At 47.9% G+C, this 23,596-nt stretch overlaps 1 protein-coding gene across 1 annotated transcript in view; it reads left to right on the forward strand.

Annotated features, from left to right (window-relative positions):
* The window catches only part of PLB1 (phospholipase B1), a 138,549-nt gene that overhangs the window by 60,890 nt on the left and 54,063 nt on the right, over nucleotides 1-23,596 (forward strand). The window contains exons 21-32 of the mRNA XM_017545647.2: nucleotides 4,285-4,393; nucleotides 8,341-8,392; nucleotides 9,866-9,946; nucleotides 12,175-12,240; nucleotides 12,505-12,605; nucleotides 15,862-15,943; nucleotides 19,534-19,638; nucleotides 19,759-19,854; nucleotides 20,076-20,147; nucleotides 21,171-21,209; nucleotides 22,119-22,179; nucleotides 23,054-23,112. Of these exons, the coding sequence (XP_017401136.2) occupies nucleotides 4,285-4,393; nucleotides 8,341-8,392; nucleotides 9,866-9,946; nucleotides 12,175-12,240; nucleotides 12,505-12,605; nucleotides 15,862-15,943; nucleotides 19,534-19,638; nucleotides 19,759-19,854; nucleotides 20,076-20,147; nucleotides 21,171-21,209; nucleotides 22,119-22,179; nucleotides 23,054-23,112 (923 nt within the window). The remainder of the gene's footprint in view (nucleotides 1-4,284; nucleotides 4,394-8,340; nucleotides 8,393-9,865; nucleotides 9,947-12,174; nucleotides 12,241-12,504; nucleotides 12,606-15,861; nucleotides 15,944-19,533; nucleotides 19,639-19,758; nucleotides 19,855-20,075; nucleotides 20,148-21,170; nucleotides 21,210-22,118; nucleotides 22,180-23,053; nucleotides 23,113-23,596) is intronic.

Consider the following 23,596-nt stretch of genomic DNA (forward strand, 5'->3'; position numbering starts at 1 on the left):
TGAACTCCCTGTTCAATTTAATCCAGCAAATACTCCAGTGCTGGTGCTTGGGAAATAGGAGAACAGTGTCCTGATGACATCACCCAAGTCTCTTTGGCTGCATGTCTTCCTAAAGATGGACACATGACTAATATTTATAGATGTGTACAAAGCTTAGGGGAAAATAAACATAGAGGCTGTTGACCCTGTCTTCTGAAAAGGAGCTTCAAGAATTAGAATTCAGGTAAGGAAAGGGGAGAGAATGTTCCTGGCAGAGATATCTGCCTATGCCAGCAAGCTGCTGCCCTATCCAGTTGTGTGTTTCCACCCTATGATATTCCCACTAAGTAGCTGGGTAGGCTGTGCTGAGTTCTGGCTGCCTTCTAGGGAACCTACCACCTCCTAGGACAAGCCATTCCACTTTCAAATCGCTTGGGTGATTTAACAGTTCTGTTGAGTAGAAATCGGAGCAATTTCCATTTATTAGCCTCATGCCCCCAAAGCCTGAAGGAATGAGTCCAGTCCACCTGCGTTGGTAAACCTGCAGCAGTGCTGGGTTCTAGAAGCACTCTGCTGGACGCCATGGAGCCTTTAAGTCCTGATTGCTACCCGGCCAGTTTCTTTCTCACATCCTAGTGGACTGTGAGACGGGGGGCAAGCATCCCGTGTTGGAGCTGAGAAACCAGCCATCCTCAGCAGCTACTTGACTTTGAACAATTCTCCAAGCTTGTGTGAACTTTATTTCTAATTCAGTCCATAAACATTTATTGAGCATTTTATGAGGCCCTGGGGTATATAGAGACCCTGCTCTCAGGAGGGCTCAGTCAAGTTGGAAGGATGAAAAAGTGAAGGTGTGGATCCAGTTGAGTAAAGGCAATTAGAATGCATGAGATTGCAAAGTTCAACAAAACTGACTAACCTTTCATTAGACTGGCAAAAGGGAGGAGGACTCAAAATCAAGAATGAAAGAGGAGATACTTCCAACCATACGGAAATAAAAAGGATTATAAGAGAATAGTATGAACAATTGTATGCCAATAAATCAGGTAACTTAGATGAAAAGGACAAATTCCTCAAAAGGCACAAACTACTGAAATTGACTTAATTAAAAGTAGAAAATCTGAATAGATTTATAACAAGCAAAGAGATTGAATTAATAATTTTAAAACTTCCAAACAAAAAAAGCAAACACTTTTTCTGGCTTCACTGGTGAATTCTATCAAACATTGGTATCAATTACCAGTTCTTCACAAACTCCTCTCAAAAACAGAAGAGGAAGGAATACTTCACAACTCATTCTGTGAGTTTTACCCTGAGAGCAAAATAAGACAAAGTCATCACAAGGGAAGAAAACTATGACCAGTAATATTATGAATGTTGACCCATAAACCCTATGCAAAATACTAGCAAACAAAATCCAACAATATAAAACAATTATACCTCATGACTAAGTGGAATTAGCCCAGGAATACACGGTTAGTTTTAAACCTCAAAATCAATTAATGTAATATTCTATGTCAATAGGATAAAAGACAAAAACCACATATCTTGATCATCTAATGGATCAGAAAAGGTATTCAACAAACATCTAACACCACTTCACAACAGAAACACTCAACAAAGGTTGGGCGCAGTGGCCCACGCCTGTAATCCCAGCACTTTGTGAGGCCTAGGCGGGCAGATCACTTGAGGTCAGAAGTTCGAGACTAGCCTGGCCAACATGGTGAAACCCCGTCTCCACTAAAAACACAAAAATTAGCCAGGTGTGGTGGTGGGTGCCTGTAGTCTCAGCTACTCGGGAGGCTGAGGCATAAGAATCCCTTGAGCTTGGGAGCCAGCGGTTGCAGTGAGCCGAGATTGTGCCACTTCACTCCAGCCTGGGCAACAGAGTAAGACTCTGTCTCAAACAAACAAAAAATTAAAAAAAAAATACTCAACAAATTAGGACTAGAAGGAAAATTCCTCACTCTGATAAAGGGTGTCTTCTAAAAGCCCACAGCTGACATCATAGGCAATGGTGGAAGATGGAATGCTGGCCCCTCTCTGGTTTCAGGAATAAGACAAGGATGCATGCTCGTGCTACTTTCGTTCAACATCATACTGGCCATGGCAGTTAGGCAAGAAAATGAAAGAACAAGTACCATGATTGGAAATAAAGAAATAAACCACTTCTATTTAAAGATGACATGATATCATGCAGAGACTATCCCAAGAAATCCACTAAAAAAATTAGCGCTAATAAATGAGTTCAGTGATTGCAAGGTACAAAGGAATATATAAAAATCAATTATAATTCTTTATACTAGCAGTTAGCATTGCTAAAATCCTAAAATGAAATGAATAATTCCATTTACAATAGCATCAAAAATAATAAAATACTTAGGAATAAATTTAACCAAAAAAAAAAAGCATCTGTTTTACTCTTAAGATCACAAAACATTGCTGAAAGAAATTAAAGACCTAAATAAATAGGAAAACATTTGATGTTCATGGATTGGAAGATTTAATATTCTTAAAATGATAATACCCCCCAAATCAATCTACAGATTCAATGTGATCCCTGTCAAAACTCCAGCTAGCTCCTTTGCAGAAATTTGCAAACTGACCCTAAAATTCATGTGGAAATTTAAGGGACTCGGAATATCCCAAGAAATCTGTAAAAAGGACAAATTCGAAGGATTCATACTTCCCAATTTCAAAACTTACTATTATAAAGCTATAGTAATCAAGATATGTGGTACTAGCTTACGGATAGACATATCAACCAATGGACTAAGATTGAGAGAAATTAAACTCTCATATTCATGGTTAACTCATTTTCAGCAAGGATGCCAAAACTATTCAATGGAGAAAGAGTAGTCTTTTCAATAAATTGTGCTGAGACAACTAGGTAGTTACGTGCAAAAAAATGAGGTTGGGCTCCTACCTCACACCTTATACAAAAATTCACTAAATGTAAGAGCTAAAACTATAAGAAGAAAATATAAGAGCAAATATTTATGATCTTGAGCTAAACAAAGTCTTCTTAGACATACCACTAAGAGCACAAGTGGCGAAAAAAAAAATTGATAGTTTGTGCTTCAAAGGATATCAAATCATATATCAAAGAAAGTAAAGATGACCCAAAGAGTGGAAGAAAGTACTTGCCAATCCTATATCTAATAAGAAACTTGTATCTAGAAATTATAAAGAACTTACAACTCAATAATAAAAAGACAACCAAATTAAAAATGGGCAAGGTATCTGAATAAGCATTTCTCCACAGAAGATAAACAAATGGCTAGCAAGCACATAAAAAAATACTCAACATCAGTAGCCATCAGTGCAAATCAAAACCAAAATGAGTTACCAATTTACATCCACTAGTATGGCTATAATAAAAAAAAATAATAAGTGTTGGTGAGAATGTGGAAAAATTGACGCCCTCATAAACTGCTGGTGGGAATGAAAAATGGTGCCGCTGCTTTGGGAAAAGTCCTGGCAGTTCCTCAAAAGGTTAAACTCTGTTTAACCTTTTCCATTCTTAGATATATTTCCAAGAGAAATCCACAGAAAAATTTGTACACAAATGTTCATAGCAGCATTTTTCATAATAGTCAAAATGGGTAAACCCCAAAGCCCCATCAACTGAAGAATGAATAAATAAAATGTGGTATATTCATGCGGTGGAATATTATTCAACAGTAAGAAGGAATGCAGTACGATGCATGCTATAACACGGGTGAATGTTGAAAACAGTATGCGAAGTGAAAGAGGCCAGTCACAAAAGGTATGTTGGAGTATATGGTTTCATTCCTATGAAATGGCCTGAATAAGCAAGACTACAGAGACAGCATAGGTCTGTGATTGCCAGGAGGTTGGAGCGAATGGGGAGTGACCATCAGTGGGCACTGGGTTTCTTTCTAGGGTGATGAACATGTTCTAAAGTTGATTACGTAGTGATGCCTGTACAGCTGTGTGAATATACTAAAAGTTATTGAACTGTATACTTTAAATTGGTGAATTTTTATGGTAAGTGAATTATATCTCAATAAAGCTACTATGTTTAGAAAAAAACAAAAATACGTGAGGAAAGCATGTAACCCAGACTCACACTTCTTCAACAATAATTGATGAGACAGCTGTCATGTGCTGCATGTGGTTAAGGCAGCGGAACACTTTCTTCCCACGCTGAGTGAAGGTTGGGGTGAGAGTAGGGGCTGTGGAGTGGGGACTCTGCTCCCCACCATCCACCGCTGCTCATCAAAGGAACTTGAAGATTGCTTTGCAGTAGTCACTAAGCATGTCTTTTCCTTGTATTTGTAGACATCTTCCGGGAATTCAACCCATCCCTGAAGGGCTTCTCAATTGGCACTGGGAAGGAAACCAGTGCTAATGCCTTCTTAAACCAGGCTGTGGCAGGAGACCGAGCTGAGTGAGTAGGGGTGACGGGGCAGTGAACAGCACAGGTCCTCTGGGGACCGGAGTGGGCATGGCCTAAACTGAGTTTATGGCTCTCTTGGAGGTGTCCCAGAAATCTATGAGCCTACCCTAACACCTACCCTCAGAAACTAGTCACAGTGGACTGTGGTGTCAGGCATATGCTCTGAGCATATTACTTTGCCTGTCTGTAAATCTCACGTAAGACATGGGTCATAACTGGCCTCACTGCATCCCAGTTGTCACTGCTATGTCACTGTTGTTTCAGAGTCCTGCTCTCCCTCACTTCCTTAGCTGTGCCTTTCAGGCTCTAGACTGTATCCTTCCTGTGTCCCAGGAAAAGCACCGGCCCTGGGAGGGGAAGCCCTGGGTGCGAGCGCGGTTTCCTCCCTGGCCTCTCTAAGCCTCAGACTCTAAGAGGTGGGGCTAATTAGGAACCTCTCCCATAGGGCAGTTGTGAAGCTCAAATGCTGTATTAGATATGAACGTTCTGGCAAGCTGTAAATAGTGGACACATGACACATGGTCAGAATGGTGATCCTGGCCGTCATGCAGTAAAATAGCAGGCCCACCTGGGGGAAACATCAGCGGGCACAGCCATCATGGTCGTGGTCCCTGGGCACAGCTAGGTTGTCCCTCAAGAGTGGGCAGGTCAGCTTTCCTAGGTCCCATCCCTCCACTGCACTCCAAAGCCTTGAGTGTTTCTTGGGGTTTGCTGCCTGCTCAGAGGGCAAGTGAATGCTATACCTAATCAAGGAAAAATAAATAGGAAGACCCTTTCTTTTTTATACTATTTGTATTTATAATTTTTATTTCAACACTTTTTGGGGTACAGGTAGTTTTTGGTTACATGAGTAAGTTCTTCAGTGGTAATTTCTGAGATTTTTTGTATACCTGCCACCTAAGCAGAGTACAACATACCCAATATATAATCTTTAATTCCTCATCTTCCCCCACCCCACCCTTCCTCTCTGAGTCCCCAGAGTCCATTATATCATTCTCGTTTTGTTTTTTTTTTTTGAGACAGGGTCTTGCTCTGTTGCCCAGGCTGGAGTACAGTGGCACGATCTCAGCTCACTGCAACCTCCACCTCCCAGGTTCAAGCAATTCTCCCACCTCAGCCTCCCAAGTATCTGGGATCACAGGCACAAACCTCCATGCCAGGCTAATTTTTTTTGTATTTTTTGGTAGAGATGAGGTTTCACCATGTTGGCCAGTCTGGTCCTGAACTCCTGAGCTCACCATATCTAGGCCAACATCTACTATTTTTTGACATTTTAATTATGGCCATTCTTGCAGTAGTAAAGTAGCATCTCATTGTGGTTTTAATTTGCATTTCCCTGATAATTGGTTATGTTGAGCACTGTTTCATGTTTGTTGGCTGTTTGTATATCTTCTTTTGAGAATTGACCATGCATGTCCTTTGCCCACTTTTCGATGGGATTATTTGTTTTTTTCTAAATCCTATTTTTAATCACAAACATCACACTACCATGTAGCCTAGGCTCATGTGGTTAGGTTCCTAGATTTCCTGACATCCTTCCAGCTCTCAGCACCATCCTGAGACCACGAGCCACCTAAGGAGCTTTCTCATTCATCACCAGTGGGAAAGGGGGCACAGTATCCAAAGTAACAGCTAACACAAAGCCCAATAGGTCTTATGATGAATTCTGGGGCTTTCTTTTCCTTTTGATGGGGATAGAGTTAAAAGGCTACAGATTTCCTGCGTTAATTTCTTGGCTTACTTTAATAGTACCATAATCTTGCTTTTTCCAAGCATATGTGGGCTGGTAATATGAGAGGAAAGGCAGTGGTAAGTATGATTAGGTCAGGGAGGCATCCAAGAATGAAACCTTAGAGCCAAGAGCATAAAAGTAACCAAATGAATGTGATTCATATGGCCCTGGGTTTCTGTCCTGGCACTGCCAGTGGCCTTGGGGGTCATTCATGCAAGCAATCCAAGCACATCCTGGGTGGCAGGGAAAAGTTGGGGATTATTCCTGTATTAGAATTGAAGAAACTATAGCACAAAGAGGCCACATGGCCTGAACAAATGCATCAACTTGACCATATAGTCTGGCCTTGTGCCCTGCAGGCTTCATTCCAGGTCTGACAATGGCCCTCATGCAGATACATCAGTGCACCATTTACAAGGCACCTGTGTTCTGCACAAGAAACATGAGATGAACAGAGCAGAAGGTGACTCCCATGTTTTACTGATGATAAAATTGAGCTTCGGCAGGGCGCAGTGGCTCACGCCTGTAATCCCAGCACTTTGGGGGGCCAAGGTGGGTGGATTACTCGAGGTCAGGAGTTTGAGGTCAGCCTGGCCAACATGGCAACACCCAGTCGCTACTAAAAATACAAAAATTAGCTGGGCGTGGTGGTGGACTCAGGAGGCTGAGGCACAAGAATCGGTCGAGCCCAGGAGGCGAAGGTTTCAGTGAGCTAAGATCACGCCATTGCACTCCGGCGTGGGTGATAGAGTGAGACTCAGTCTCAAAAAAAAAAAAAAAAAAAAAAAAAATTGAGCTTCAGAGGGGTTGAGTAATCATCCCCAAACTCTGTTCCATAGACAGAGCTGCTCCTCTGATAACTTCAGATTTACAAACGAGGAAATCAAGGCTCAAAAAGGTTATATGACTTACCTAAAGTCCCCGCCCAGGTGATCGAATACCTAGTGTACTGTGACTCACATCAGGCCAGTTGGGCTAACAGATAAGAGTGGAAGAGGCTGACCACTAATGTTTCCTGCTAAGCCCTGTGCCGGGGTCTTTATCAATGATGACAGTGGTAATGACGGCAGAAATAATTCAGTGGTTGCATACCATGTGCCAAGCACTGCTGTAAGTTCTTCATATGGCACCTCATTTAATTTCCCCAAAAACTCCACGAAGAAAGTGTGCTACCATCCCCATTTCCCAAAGGGAAAAACTGAGAGTTTGTGGGATCCAGTCATCAGCCAAGGTCTCAGAGCTAGTCAGTTTCACAACTCTCTTATACAGAGCCAGGATTCAAACCCTGGCGCTCTGGCACCAGCAGTGGCTCCTATTCCCTGGGGTAGCTTTGCCCATTTCATCTGCTGCTCCCAATGACCCTCTGGGATCAGTGAGTTTGTCTCCATTTTGCAGTCTTTTTGAACTAAGAATTTAAGTCACTTTCACACAGTTACCAAGAGGTGCCTAAGTGTCCAACCCAGATGCGTCTGGCTAGACTGTTATCTTAAGTGTACGAGGGCTTAGGCCATGACACCTGCCAAAATGGGAGGTGCCATGATATGTGCAAGATGTGAAATACTCACAGGCAAACCTTCCATGTGCCTGAACAAGCCTGGCTTGGAAGGAAAAGAAAAGTAAACTGTCAAATATGTCAATCAGAAAATAGTCACACGGGTCAGGCACAGTGGCTCACGCCTGTAATCCCAGCACTTCGGGAGGCCAAAGCAGGTGGATCATGAGGTCAGGAGTTTGAGCGCAGCCTGGCCAACATGGTGAAACCCCATCTCTACTAAAAATACAAAAATTAGCTCGGCATGGTGACACATGCCTGTAATCTCAGCTACTCAGGAGACTGAGGCAGGAGAGTCTCTTGGACTCAGGAAGTGGAGGTTGCAGTTAGCAGAGATCACGCCACTGCACTTCAACCTGGGCGACAGAGCGAGAGTCCATCTCAGGAAGAAGAAAAAAAGGAAAATAGTCACACTGAGAGTTACCCCCTCCTATGCACAGTGCTCTGGCCTTCCCAAGCACAGCCACCGTCCCACCCCCATCCCACAGTGGAACCTGAATGGGGAAGGAGCTCTGTGACATGGCCTTCAGTCCATTTCCTGCAGGAGGCCCACACTGGGCCTTCCTCCACCATACATTTGATTATTGTTCTCTCTGCTAAGTGCCCCTGCCAGTCCCTGCTCCTCACAGCGCTTCCTCTGGTGTGTCCCTGCAGGGATTTACCTGTCCAGGCCAGGAGGCTGGTGGACCTGATGAAGAATGACACGGTGGGTCTCAGGGGGCTCCAGGTGGGACTCCTTGGGAGGGGAAGTAGGCAGGAAAAATCCATGGATACAGAGATCAGCTGCGGATTGAGGAGTGGTAGGGAGCCCAGCTTGGGTTTCTAGCAGACACATCTGAAGCCTGAAACGCTGCTCCTCTGGAAGGGGGATTCCTATTCATTCATTCAGTCAGTTAGCTGTTGAAATTATGCATCTACTGTGAGTCGGGCATCAGTCTGGGGCTGGAGATATATAAAAGAATCAGCACAGTCCTGTCCTCAAGGAGCTTGGAAGGGGAGACCAATGTCAAGAATCAAATTAGGAAACAGTTGGCCTGTGCTCCATCAAAAGGGCTCTGGATAAGATGGGGTCGCGTGCAGAAGGGACAGGCCCCTCTGCTTAGGAGAGTCAGGGAAGCCTTGAGAAGGAGATGTTTGGCTGTTATTCTGGGCACATGGCCCATGAGAGAGCCCTGCTCTGCAAGGAGCAGTACCAAAAAATAAAAGTAGAGGAGATGTTTGACTGCGTTGTGAAAGACGAATATGAGGTTCTCCCTTAAATGAAAGCAAGGGTCCCAATTCAGAGGCTTTTTACAGCGGTTTCCAGGTGGGCAAAATAATTTAAAAAGGAAGATTAGGATGAGTTATGTAAAACTTAATGTATACTGAAGCCTGTTATCAGGGGTTTTCAGGGTATTTCTACCCTTAATGTCAAACTTTTCTGGATCTTGTTCTCACCTTTCTCCTTCCACCCTGTTTTGGAAGTGTAGATCACAGAAGCAAAGCTATGTAAGCCTGGGGCAATATAAGAGGTTGTGAGGGCCATGGCTGCCCTGGGGCCATGGTTTATGGACTGTGTATAGCTGCACCCCTCCACACAGCCCTGTGACTTCACATACTTCTCCAGGTCCCCTTGGAGGAGACAGATCCCAGAGGTGGCAAAATCTTTTCAGAGCATGTGCTTAGAGCTGCTCTCTACCCAGCCTCTCTGGCTTGACTAGTTCATGGGCAGAGCTATTCACCAGTGTGAGTACTCCAGATCTGGAGAGCCCTCTCTTTATGAAAGGTGGTCCTTTCTCCCTTAAGGCAAAATTAGAATCCAGGATTTCTAGAAGATTTTGGAACACACATTCCTTTCCCATGGCCATGACCAGCTTCCTTATCCCCTCCCGACTTCCTTGCTGTGCTGGAGATGGAGGAACAGAGCTCAGAGGGCGTCTGTATCCACTCAACCAGCACACATGGAAACTGTGACCTGTGTGCTTTTGTGTGTGGACAGAGTTCAGTAATTCCACCTAAAATAAATGAACCATTAGTACCTATGATCTCAGGACCCCAGAACCAGAGAATGGAGAATATGGAAGCCCACGAAACACTCAGGTGTGTGAGGACCCATGCTTTCTAGTGTCAAGCACTTTGTGTTCAGCTTGACTTGACTCTGGGACAAGGTGCTTACTTGTGTGTTTCCTATTTGTTTCAGAGGATACACTTTCAAGAAGACTGGAAGATAATAACCCTGTTTATAGGCGGCAATGACCTCTGTGATTTCTGCAATGATCCGGTAAGTCTTCAGGCCCCTTACTCAAGTCTCACCCCCAGAGAAGGATTTTCACAGCCCAGTCACTTGCTCCACCCAGGAGCAGTGCAGCTAGCTTGGGACTCAGGCTCATGGTTTGTCTTGGATCCAGCCTGGGATGAACCCTGAGACTGAGAAAACATTCACCTCCAGGGAGCAATTCAGCTGGACAAGCAGGATTGGTTACAAGATTGATCCTGATTCAGTTTCCTATTAAGGGAGCCTGATCATATCATTCTAGAAGCCAAGATAACACCCAATCACCTAGGAAAGTCTTGCCTATGTTCACAGAGAGTCACAGGTTAGTTCCTTTCTCCAGTCTTTAGCGGCCTTGCCCTCTCCACCTCTGCGTTGTCGCTTGTATGGGAGAAGTGATTTCCTGCAGGCATTTGGGCAAGCTTCAGAGCCAAGTCCTTCTGGGCTGCTGGGAAACCCCAGATCAAGGCTGCTGCTCCGTGGGTGCTTCGTGTCTTCATGGAACCTGTTTCTGAGCTGACAGAAACCCTACAGGCCATACCCACTAGCCTCCCACCCATGCCTACGCCAGGAATGTACTAGGAGCGAAGCAGTGGTGAAGGAAACACAGGCCCTGTCCTCAGGAACTCGCACTGCCAGCGGAGAGACACAGGCACTTCATCACAGCGCAAGGAAGACATCAGGACGTGGTTGTAGGGATGCACAAAAGCAAAGTTGGCCGGGCGCGGTGGGTCACACCTGTAATTCCAGCACTTTGGGAGGCCAAGGCGGGCGGATCATCTGAGTTCAGGAGTTCAAGACCAGCCTGGCCAACGTGGTGAAACCCCATTTCTACAAAAATTGAAAAATTAACCAGGCATGATGGGCAGGTGCCTGTAATCCCAGCTACTTAGGAGTCTGAGGTGGAAGAATCACTTGAACCCGGGAGGCGGATGTTGCAATGAGCCGAGATCATGCCATTGCTCTCCAGCCTGGGTGACAAAGGAAGACTCTGTCTCAAAAAAAAAAAAAAAAAAAGGCAAATTTGCTGTGGGAGCCTGGTGTGTGGGGAAGGGGCTTGTTAGATTTATATAGAGCAGGAGACTTTCCAACTGGGGCTTAAAGATGAGTAGGTTTGTAGGTAGAAAGGAGACCAGCAGAGTGAGGTTTAGGCTATCTTGCTGTAGCCCGTGATCACCGACCTGGAGGGATGCCCCAGACCCCTCACAAGCCACTTTCCTGACATCCCAGTCACCAGGAGTCAGGAGTTTTCAAGCTGTGATCTGAAGGGCCCAGAGGGGAGCCTTGCAGCTGCTGGTGGCCCAGGGGGAGGTGGCACCCTGGGCCCCTCCCCTGCTCACCTTAAGTGACAGCTTTGATATGTTCCATACAGCAGGGCTCTTGGTTAGATTTCAATCAGAGGAAGAGTTCCACTACTGAAAAAGCTTTAAAACCACAGATATCAAGGTCAGAAGAAACAGGTAAAATGTATCTAGGCTTGGTGTGGCGGGTGTTTCACGAGACCCTCTTCCCCTCCATTATTGCCTCGATTTGTGTAGGGTATGGCTCCCCAGACACGGAGGCTCCAGGAAGAAGAGATCAGGCCATAGGACAGAGGCTGCTCAAGTTGCCAGAGATCTTAGAGCTCATCTGCTCTGACATCTCCGTGTTAGAGGGGCCCAGAGATGCAATGCTCTGGCTCCAAAGCTAGTGGATGTGAAGTAGACCCAGAGCTCCATGCAACAACAACAAAAGGCATTTCACTGAGGGCCACAGCCATGACGAATCTGAGGATCGTGGGGCTGGTGTCCAGGCTGGGGCCCCAGAGACAAACACTATATTTCAATATTGCCTGCTGTGACTGAAATACAGTAAGAAGGGGACGCTGGCTGGGTGCAGTGGTTCACACCTGTAATCCCAGCACTTTGGGAGGCCAAGGTGGGTGGATCACTTGAGCCCAGGACCAGCCTGGGCAACATGGCAAAACCCCATCTCCACCAAAACAAAAATTAGCCAGGCATGGTGGCACGTGCCCATGGTCCCAGCTACTTGGGAGGCTGAGCCCAGGAGCCGGAGGTTGCAGTAAGCCTTGATCACACCATTGCACTACATCCCAGGAGACAGAGTGAAACCCTGTCTCAAAAAAACAAAAAAGAAAAAGAAAGAAAGAAAGAAGGGGACTCAAGGGAGAAAGTAGCCCTGTTCCTAGAGAGATTGGGTGACAAGTGGTGTTCAAGGGATACTTCCTCTTCCTGCAGGTCCGCTATTCTCCCCAGAACTTCACAGACAACATTGGGAAGGCCCTGGATATCCTCCATGCCGAGGTACGGAGGCTGCATCTTAGACCTCAGGCCTAGCCTGGGGGAAGCTCTGGCGTCCTGCGTCCTGGGGAGACCTGCAGGTCACCTTGGTTGTGGATCTCAGCCCGAATGCCTAGATGGGGAGCAGGGAGGGGTAGGGGAAGCGGATGGGGGTGGATGGAAGTCCCTAGATCTGAAACGTGAGCAGGAAGAGCAGGCCCCACACCCAGGTGAGAGCCCGGAGCTGCCAGCCGCATCCTTTTGGTGACAGATTTTGCCTTTTCTCAGGTCCCTCGGGCATTTGTGAACCTGGTGACGGTGCTGGAGATCGTCAGCCTGAGGGAACTGTACCAGGAGAAAAAAGTCTACTGCCCAAGGATGATCCTCAGGTCAGACAGACGCTTCTCCCCCATTCCCAAAAGGGCAGTGGCACCCTCAGCAAGTTCCCTAGAAAACCCAAGGGCAGAAGTGTGAAAGGACTGTGGCCACCCCATCTTCTAACCTAGAAAGGCCTAAGGGGAGGATATCCCAGGATTTTTCAGCCCTGGTGTAGGCCTCAGCCTACCTCAGGGTGGCATGGAGAACTACCCCTGTGCCCCTCCTCTGCTGCCGTGGCTGCCACAAGGCACCCTCCAGGCCTCCAAAGGAAAGAGCAAAACGCTAGGAATGGAGCCAAGCTGTGTGGCTCAGGCCCAAGGAGCACCCAGGCCGCTGCTGGGACCTACTTCCAAGTGTGTCCACAGCTGCCCTGCCCCTCCAAGAGGCCCATCTCTAGGACAGGGGTGCCTTTGGTTGTTATGGGTGTTCTGTGTAAGGCATTCACAGATATTTGGCTCCTGTCACTTGCCAGAGAAGGAGGGCAGACCAGAATCAGCAGAGTCCAGAGGACAGAGTCCTCCCCAGAGAGTAGAGAGCCCTGGTCCTGAGAGCATGTCTTCACTCCTTAGCCTCCAGAGTCAGACAGAGCTGGCTTCCCCCTCTAGTACAGGCTGAGCAACTCTCATCCGAAAATCTGAAATCTGAAATGCTCCAAAATCCAAAACTTTTTTTTTTTGAGATGGAGTCTCACTCTGTCACCAGGCTGGCAATGGCGCAATCTCAGCTCACTGCAGCCTCCACCTCCCAGTTTCAAGCAATCCTCCCACTTCAGCCTCCTGAGCTGCTGGGATTATAGGCGCATCACCATGCCCAAATAATTTTTGTATTTTTAGTGGAGATGAGGTTTCACCATGTTGGCCCAGGCTGGTCAACATGGTGAAACCTTAGGTGATCCACCCTCCTTGGTCTTCCGAAGTGCTGGGATTACAGGCATGAGCCACCACTCCCGGCCCCAAATCTAAAACTTTTAAAGTGCTGACGTGAAACCACAAGGGGAAAATTCCACACCTGACCTCACGTGACAGTTGGCAGTCAAAACACAGGTACACAGCACACAGTTTATTCAGCATCCCCAAAAAGCCCCCTTTAGCTGTGATCACTGTCTTTCCTGTGCATGCCCAGATCCTGCAGCTCAAGCATGCCCACATCCTGCAGCTCAAGCATGCCCACAGAGGGTAGCAAAGTGGCACATGTGCAGGCTGGGTGCTCCAACAACAGGTTCCCCATGATGGCTCACGTGGGGCCAAGACCAGCGTGCATTACTCACCATAGTTTTGCTCATTCTCTGTGTCGTAAAGAGGTGGCTGAAAATGATGGTCATAGGGTAATGCAAATATTCCAAAATCCAAAAAAATCAGAAATCTGAAATGCTTCTGGCTAAAAGCATTTCAGATAAGGGAGACCCAGCCTATGTGACACATCTCCAGGACCCTCAGGAAGAAGACGTTCTTCTAAGTGAAGCATGAACATTTCCCGCAGCCTTCCTTCCTACAAGTTCTCCTCTGGACTGTTAGCCAAGGTCACTGAGGCTGTGCTCCCCTGCCCTGTCCCCCAAGTTCTGTCACTCTGTACAGGTCCCCACCCCAGATCTGAGCACATCACATGGTAATTATTCATGTGCCTCCCTCCCGCAGCCTGTGAACTGAGTCTGAGTCACGGCTAGCATGGTGTAGGGGCTCAGCTGCTGTTTGCTGAATGACTGAATAATTCACAAGGACCAGACTCACTCTTGGAAGTTAAGGGGTATCTTGGCTACTCCTCTGTAGATCCATGCCAAGCCTCACCTGGGGGACCCAAACTGCACAGGTCCCCTGGAGAAGGCGTCACGGTGCTGTGAGCAGACAGGATGGCTGCTGGATGACACGTGCTTATGAATGCTGCTGGTGTCAGGCATGCTATTTCCAACTGCTGACTCATCCCCTGGCTCCCACTTTCTCCAGTCACTGGGCCACACAGGGGATCGTGTCTTCACTCCATTTCAGAGCAGCTTATCAGAAAGCCTCTTGCTACCCTTCCCAGCAGGGTTTTTTAGACCATTCAAAGTAAAGGTTTAGTATAGGCATTTGCCAGGTCCATTCACAGGTCCGAGGTGGCCAAGTCACTGAATGTCAAGGTTGGATAGACTCAGGTCATCTTGTCCTGCCACCTCTGCAGTGCTCTGCACTCCCCACCTCTCCACTGTTTCATTGGGTGGCTGTACTTTCCTCTGCAGTGCTGAGTCTACATGGAGCCATCCCTGCTGTTATCACCTCATCCCCCTGGACCAAAAGCCCAGAAGTGCCAGATAGCTGGCCAGGTCAGAGCTGCAGACTGAATGGAAGCAGTTGGATACAGAGAGTTAACATAGAGGTTCAGAGCTCAGGTTCAGAGCCAGACAGACTTGAGTTCAAGTCCTGGCTTCCACATTCAGCATCCATGTGACCTTGAGAAAGTTACTCAACCCCTCTGAGCCTCGGTTTCTCATCTGTGAAACACAGATAATGAGAATACCACTTCTAGAATGGCTAGGAGGACTAAACAGGTTAATACCCATAAAGTAGTTATTGCAGCGCTTGGGACAGTAGTCACTGTTAATTATTCAATCATTGCTAAGACAAATTCAAATCAGTGTATCTTAGCAATTATTGTTGTCACTAATATTATGTAGAAGGTAGTATGCCTCATCCACACAGCACTGTCCTCAGACAGCCACAAGGTAACTGGGCTCCATAAAAGTCACTCCTACAGATATCAGAAGAAGTCTAGTTCATTTTCAAGAGCAAATCCAGGTCTGGGAAAATTTTTTTCTTTCTTTTTTTCTTGAGAGAGCCTCTCTCTGTCACCCAGGCTGGAGTGTAGTGGCACAATCTCAGCTCACTGCAACCTCCACCTCCCAGGTTCAAGCAATTCTCATGCCTCCACTTCCTGAGTAGCTGGGACCACAGGCCTGCACCACCAAACCTGGCTAACTTTTTCATATTTTCCATAGAGACAGGGTTTTGCTGTGTCACCCAGCCTGGTCTCGAACTCCTGACCTCAAAGTGATCTGCCCTCCTTGGCCTCCCAAAGTGCTGGGATTACAGATGTGAGCCACTGCACCTGGCCTGGAAATTTTCTTTAGCTTCATTTAGTATGGTCAGCAGGCCAGACAGCCAGACTCCTCATTAGCACAGCTCTCTGAACTCCAAGTTAAAAGAAATATATTGAGTCTCAAAGCAACGTTTCTACATCACTCATTCAGGATGGTGATCTTGGTGGGTGAGTGTTTCTCTTTGGTTTCATCCACAGGTCTCTGTGTCCCTGTGTCCTGAAGTTTGATGATAACTCAACAGAACTTGCCATGCTCATCGAATTCAACAAGAAGTTTCAGGTAAGTGGGGAAGGGGTTCTAAGACTTCCCAGAACTGCTGTGTGATTTGATTGCTCTGCCTAGAGAACAAGTCAATGCCTAGGTAATTTTGACCCTGTATGGGCAATGACCATGGACTGGTTTGCTGATTTTAAAATGCCCTGAGACACAGCAGGGCTGCAATTTGGTTTGCTTGACTTGTACCACAGAGCCAAGTGCCTGAACATGCCACTGAATCTCAGTTCCTGGTCTTTACATGAAATGAATGTTTCCACTTGTTCATAGACGAACGCGGATCATGGAAAGAAGTTTCAGAGTGGAAACTTCTATCCGGATCCAAACCCCGACTCTGCTCACTGGTTGTGGAACATTAGACACGTGGGCAGTGAAACTTCTCTGAGCTTCCAGCTCCTGGGTGGGAAATGGATGCTGAAACACCTCCCTCCCTGGAGGGTCTCCAGGGTTCAGTGAGATGAGGTGCATTCCCTCTGCCCTCCCCTCTGATAGAGCAGATGTTCTTGGGGAGCACAAGGAGAAAGGAAGTCAGGAGATGATCTCCATCTTGTGGGTGGTTCATTTTAGCCCTTTCTCTACCACATCTTTGACCATAACAACAGATTCCCTTAATGATCATGAGTTTCTCCCCCACAAAAAAATTGTCCAGTCACTCGGAGAGGACAGCGGTAGGCCTTTCTTCCAGACTAGGCTGCAAACAGCTGCCGGAGTAGATCCAGCCTTCAAGGAGTCCATGGACTCCATGGGTGCAGCACCACTTTCCTGCAGACCTTTTTAGGGGCAGCTATACCTACCAGGTGTAATGCAGGGAAATGAACCTGTATTTATTATTCTCTGTGACCACCACCTAGCACTCAGGATGATTCCCCTGCTGGACTTCCTTTATTTATTTATAATGAGATAGGGCCTCACTTTGTCACCCAGGCTGAGAGTGCAGTGGCACAATCTTGGCTCACTGCAGCCTTGACCTCCAAGGCTCAAGCTATCCTCCAGCCGCAGTCCCCCAAGTAGCTGGGACTGCAGGTGCGTGCCACCACGCCCAGCTACTTTTTGTATTTTTAGTAGATACAGGATTTCGCCATATTGCCCAGGCTGGTTTTGGACTCCTGCACACAAGCAATCCACCCACCTCAGCCTCCCAAAGTGCTGGGATTGCAGACATGAGCCACTGCGCCCAGCTGTACTTCTTTCTGCTGTGAGCAGGCACCTGTGACTGGGGAGGAAGTCCCCTGCCCACAACAGAACAGAGAAGGCAGCTGAGGTTATGGCCGTGAGAGCAATCCTGTTTCAATTGGGGTTATTTGGTGCACGCAACCAAAGTTCATGGAGTTTCCAGCTAATTTAAGCAGATTTAATATTTACACAGAATCCCTAGCAGAGCTAGGGAGCTAGGGTCAGGAGCTAAGCTATCAGGAATCGTGGAATGATAAAATTCTAGGGGCCAACCCGTAAGAATCAAAATCAGGGCTGGGTGTGGTGGCTCATGCCTATAATCCCAGCACTTTGGGAGGCTGAGGCAGATGGATCACTTGAGGTTAGGAGTTCAAAACCAGCCTGGCCAACTAGTGAAACCCTGCAAAAAATACAAAAATTAGCCAGGCATGGTAGCACACACCTGTAGTCTCAGCTACTTAGGAAGCTGAGGTAGGAGGATCATTTGAAAGCAGAGGTTGCAGTGAGCCGAGATTGCACCATTGCATTCCAGCCTGGGCAATATAGTGAGACTTTGTCCCTCCAAAAAAAAAAAAAAAAAGAATCAAAATCAGGCCACAGACCTGGTCCAGGGAAGACATCACAGACTCTAGTGTCACTGCTGTTTCTAGGAGCTGGATGCAGCCGCCACCTTCAGCAGAATGGGTGCTTTGCCATCCCTGGCACAGGCAGTGATTGGTGAAGCCTCAGCTGGTGCCCACGCCTTGGCTGCAGGCGGGGTTGGGAAAGCAGCTTTTGTCTTTTTCAGCCTCCACAGTGGGAGGCAGGCTGCTCCCTGTGCAGTGGGGTCTTCAAACAAGAAGTGGGTTCAGATGCTGAACAGCCAAAACGGAGGAGAAAGGTTCACCGACATCACCTTCCCAGCCTCTGCAGACAGGCCAGTGGTTCCCACGGCAGACTGCCCACCACTGAGGCCCTGCCTGATCTAGTGTTTTGGAGATCCCACATGCCAGCCACATGTGGCCGTCACGCCCTCTCTGAGAATCATCTCACACCCTACTTCCCACGAAAGCTACGGCTCTCATCACTCGCCCTGGAGATGATCATTCCTATCAGTATCCACAGTCAGTTACTTACCACTGGCCATGTGCCAGGGACTCTACACACTATTTATTTCCACTACCAAAAGGTGTGTGGTTCCACTGTGAGCCCATCTGGCTATCCCCAAAGTAACCGGTAGCACTGGAAGGGATTTAAGAGATGGCCCAGGACTCACCCAACATCCTCCATTTACTAAAGGGGAAACAGAGAAAAGGGAAGCACCGTGCTGGAAGTCACACTGCTAGTTCGCAGTACCTCACTTCCTTCCCTTCTGAGAGACTACCTTCTCTCCTTCCCTCATGCCTTACTCAAGGCAGACACTGGCTTGGGAGGTCAGACTCGAGACATTCCTGGCCTGGGAATTGACCCTGGAAAAAGACAGTGTGTGGTGTTTTCTGAAGTGACCCCATTAATGTTCCCAGGTATGTAAGTCTGACTTCCCTCTCCAGCCAGAGTAATGGCCCCAGGTGGCAGAAACCCTGGTGGGCAGTGGAATGGCTGAGTCAGCCTACAGTGAGAGACAGAACTGGGGTAACAGGTTTTCCTAGAAGTGACCCCAAGCAGAAGCTGTGAGGGTTACACAGATCTGAGATCTGAGAGCCTCCGGCACACACACACCCTGCACAGGCAATATAAATATACACTCAATTTTGATGCAGTTTTGATTTTCCTGGACAAATGTAGGACAGAAATAAATTGTTTGGATTATTCAAAATGTCATTTAACTAAAAACCACCCCTCAAATCTTTAGTCAAAATAGCTTTAAAAGAAGTCAAGCTGGCTGGGCACAGTAGCTCACACCTGTAATCCCAGCACTTTGGGAGGCCGAGGCAGTCGGATCACCTGAGGTCGGGAGTTTAATACCAGCCTGACTAACATGGAGCAACCCCGTCTCTACTAAAAATACAAAATTAGCTGGGCATGGTGGCACATGCCTGAAATCCCAGCTATTCGGGAGGCTGAGGCAGGAGAATGGCTTGAACCTGGGAGGTGGAAGTTGCAGTGAGCCAAGATCGCGCCATTGCACCAACCTGGGCAACAAGAGCAAAACTCCATCTCAGAAAAAAAAAAAGTCAAGCTGATAGACTTTTCTTATCTATCCTTTTTCACAGCCTAGTTCAAATAGATGCAATTGCAGCAGAGTTTGGGGCCAGGGGTTAAGATAAAGGCTGATCTAAAATGTAAATGATCTAAAATGTAAAATTTCAGTTGCAATTTTGCTCCAGGTTGATTTCACTCAACAGTCAGATTCTGTTTATATCTGTGTTGGGGAAAGAGATCGATCAAGGACTGAGCAGATGCACAGAGGACCGCCTGACCTCCGTCCCCTTTTCCTCCTGCAGGAGGGGACCCACCAACTGATTGAGAGCGGCCGATACGACACAAGGGAAGATTTTACAGTGGTTGTGCAACCGTTCTTTGAAAACGTGGACATGCCAAAGACCTCGGTAAAGAAAGCAAGCATCGTGGATAAATAGAATCCACAGAGAGTGTGTGGCTCTTTCTGAGTGTCATTTATATGATCCAGCGTGTCTATAACGGCCTCTCTTTTTCTTCCCGGTGAGCAGGAGGGATTGCCTGACAACTCTTTCTTCGCTCCTGACTGTTTCCACTTCAGCAGCAAGTCTCATGCCCGTGCAGGCAGTGCCCTCTGGAACAACATGGTAAGGTGGCTGTGAGGAAAATACATCCTCCCTCTGGTAAGAAAAAGACTCAAAGGTCCTCCTTGACGTAGGAGGCCCATCATACACGCCATGTGATTCTGTGCACAGCAATGATAAATAAACCCCATCTCCTTCGTCCTTCCCTGCCTCCCGCACCCCTGACCTGCATCCTGAGCTTTCCACCTCTTCCTCACTCCCCATCTCCCTGCTTCTTGGTTTAGCTGGAACCTGTTGGCCGGAAGACGACATTTCATAACTTTGAAAACCAGATCAATATCACATGCCCGAACCAGGTAGAGTGGAAAGTGCGTCCTTCCAGGCTCCGGCTCCCATTGGGCTTCTTGGTTCATTTCATCCCAGGCCCTCACCCTCACCCCCAGCTCTGCCTACCCACCCACCCCACTTTATACTCCAGGGTTAACTGCCCCAAATGCCCCATCTGGCTGTACTGAGAGGGACGACCACTTGATCTCTGCATGGCCGGGAGCACTCACACACGTCTAGGCTGGAAACAGCTCTTTTGGGCGGGCGAGATGAGCATGGCAGCCACATCTACCTGTCATTCTGAAAGCTGGGAGCAGTGGAGAACTTCACGGGCAGATGGGGCAGAAGGATTCCTTGTCTTCACATAGCCCCTGCCTCTATGGCAGAGGGGCAAAGTGAGGAACCGGAGACCTAGAAGGATATCTAGTTGGTGGTGGGGGATGGGGGGTGTAAATTGGAAGCTGGAGCTAGGGAAGGAAAAGCAGAACAAGCCCTACATTTTTACTCACAAGTTCTCAGAAAGACTTTCTTGGAGCTCTGCAGTGGCTGCCCCCAGCAGCAGTGGCTGCTCCTAGGCTGACACTGGGAACCACTGTGCAGGGCTTATGTGAGACAGGACCAAGATCATCTGACTTTTCTTGCCTGGGCAGGAAGGGATCCTGGCCACTGCAGGGTGGGGTATGCATGGAGTGGCAAGGGAGCCCGGGGAGCAGAGACAAGGGCTTTTTCCAGCAGAAAGAGGAGCATGGTTGGAAGAGGACAGGGTGGAAAAAGAGAGGCCACATAGCCATCCTCAGCCAGCCACGCGGGAGGTGAAGGAAGGCAAGCACCTTCCCGGAAGCATGAGTTTCTGCTCATTCTTTGCGCTGGGTTCAGGTTGCAGAGAAGGCCCCCCTACATCCCAGGGAGGAGTCACCCTGGCAGAGAGAGGCCAGGCTTGGGATACAGGACAGGGAGGCTGCAGCTGTTTATGCCAGGCCGACACTTACTGAGTTCTGGCAAGCAGAGAAGCAAGCAGAATTTGCTGCCGTTGCATACCCTCTCTCCCACAGGTCCAGCCATTTCTGAAGACCTACAAGAACAGCATGCAGGTACTTTCGTCTTGCTTCCTCTTGGCTCACCGAGCAATGCAATGGGCAATGCCTGGGCTGGGACAGGCCCACCGGGCAGGGTGGGAAAACGGGCAAGAGTTCCAGATGGCCATAAAGGCCACCCACCTGACCTTCAGATGGAGTAGCAGGTAGGGTAAATACCGTGGATAGCAGCTGGAAGGCATCCGGCCAACCCAGTCACAGCTTTACCGAAATGTAAGTGACAAGAAACCCTCTTCCTTGTAAAGCTAGTGCAGAAGCAGGGGCTGGTGTGGGGTGGGGTCATTTGTTTCTGCCCCGAGTCTTGCACTGGATGGTGAAGGGGTCTAAACTAGATGAGTGGACCTCGACCTGGCTGATATGCAAGATTACCTAGGGAGGCTTCTTCAAAAGCCTGTTTGAGCCCCACCCCCGAGCCCCAACTCCAGGAGTGGGATCCAAGAATCAGGAATCTGTATTTTTCTTTTCTTTCTTTTTTTTTTTTTTTTTTTTTTTTTTTTTTTTTTTTTTTTTTTTTTTTTTTTTTTGAGATGGAGTTTCACTCTTGTTGCCCAGGCTGGAGTGCAATGGTGCAATCTCGGCTCACCACAAACTCCGCTTCCCAGGTTCAAGCGATTCTCCCACCTCAGCCTCCAGGTAGCTGGGATTATAAGCATGTGCCACCACACCTGGCTAATTTTTTGTATTTTTAGTAGAGACAGGCTTTCTCCATGTTGGTCAGGCTAGTCTCAAACTCCCGACCTCAGGTGATACACCTGCCTCAGACTCCCAAAGTGCTGGGATTACAGGCTTGAACCACCGCGCCCAGCCAGGAATCTGTATTTTTCAAAGCTCTTGGGATACATCTGATAGTCAGTTTTTCTGGTCCCTTTCAACCCTGAGATTCTGATATTCGTTCTGTGTCCTTAGGGTCATGGGAGCTGGCTGCCATGCAGGGACAGAGCCCCTTCTGCCTCGCCCCCTACCTCAGGTAAGCCCCCTATGGCAGACAGGACCCAGGCCCCTCCACAGGGGCTTCTGTGCCCGTAAGTCCTCTCACCTGACTTTTCACACTCACTCCATGGCACAGTGACGGCCAGTGCTTGCCACCTGTCTGGTGGTTACCTGGGATGAGTCCCGGTTTGCGCCACTCTAGCTGGTGGTGACACCATGCTCAGCAGGCACCAAGGCACCTAGGGCCAGAAACTGTCTCCTGCCCACCTGCTTCAGCCTCTTAGAGGGAGCACAGGTGGAGGAGGCCTGAGAGCACACCCTTGGGTGGCTCAGCCCAGAGGTGGGCCTGAGTCCCCAGGGGAAGCTGGCTCTGTGGCCCCAGGCTCTGCAATCACTGCAGCCTACAGTAGGGCCTGGAAGATTCCCTAGGCTCTTGGGATCTAGGGGCAGGGAAAGGCCCAACATGATTATTCTCAGACTCTTGGTAGAAAATTCAGACCCCACCACTAAAAGGGCTGCACGTCAGGTCCTGCACCTTGTCTTACATGATTTGATATGCCCGTCCAGTTGTGCACTCAGGCCATGACTGGCATCTCCCATGACTCCCCTGCCTCCCGCCTTTCCCTCCTTCCTTCCCTCCTTCCTTTTCCCTTTCCCCTCTCCTTCTCCCTTTCTCCCCTTTTCCTCTTCTTCCCCCTCTCTGCAGCTCTCTCCCTGTAGGTCCAGAATTGGTTGTGTCTTAAGGGAAAATTGTCCTCATATAGCTTCCTCCTCCATGGTACTGTGCACACCCAGCCCTGCATGGCCCAGTGCATGTGCAGATTGCATTTCAGATCTTGCCTGAAGCCAGAGGCACTAGACTGAACTGCAGCTTCCTTCCTGCAGCCCTGAGTGTGTCTGTTTCTTTCCAGTGCATGCCCTGAGACCTGCAGACATCCAAGTTGTGGCTGCTCTGGGGGACTCTCTGACCGTAAGGACTCTTGGGCCCTGGGCGGTTTGGGGATACCTAGGCCAGCTCCAGGTCCCAGTCCTCTTAAGAGCCAGCATGCCTCTCCTCTTCTCTCTTATTTTGCCCCTCTACCTGGCTTTGTCAATCCAAGAGCATGCCAATGACTTGATTTGTGGCCACCTTCTCAGACAGTTGTGCAGAGGAAATCTTTTTCAGGACTGAGCTGAATTGTCTCAGAGGGCAGAGGTTTTGAACACCCAATAACACTTTTTTAATGTATGTAAAACTATGTGATTTTGACTCAAGATTCTACTAAACCCCCTTGTGTAGGTGCTCTTTTTCCTTTGGATTATGCTTTATAATCAGCTGAGACCTCACATCTGTTTCCTCTTTGCATCTGCACGGAAGGCAGCAAGGACTCCTTAGTTGTGGATAAAGCTCTGCTCCTAACTTCCAAGAAAAGGAGCTATTTTACTATCCCCAATCATCGTTTCCAGCAGCACAT

Source organism: Cebus imitator, unplaced genomic scaffold, assembly GCF_001604975.1.
Source record: "Cebus imitator isolate Cc_AM_T3 unplaced genomic scaffold, Cebus_imitator-1.0 Scaffold180, whole genome shotgun sequence".
Lineage (NCBI taxonomy): Eukaryota > Metazoa > Chordata > Mammalia > Primates > Cebidae > Cebus > Cebus imitator.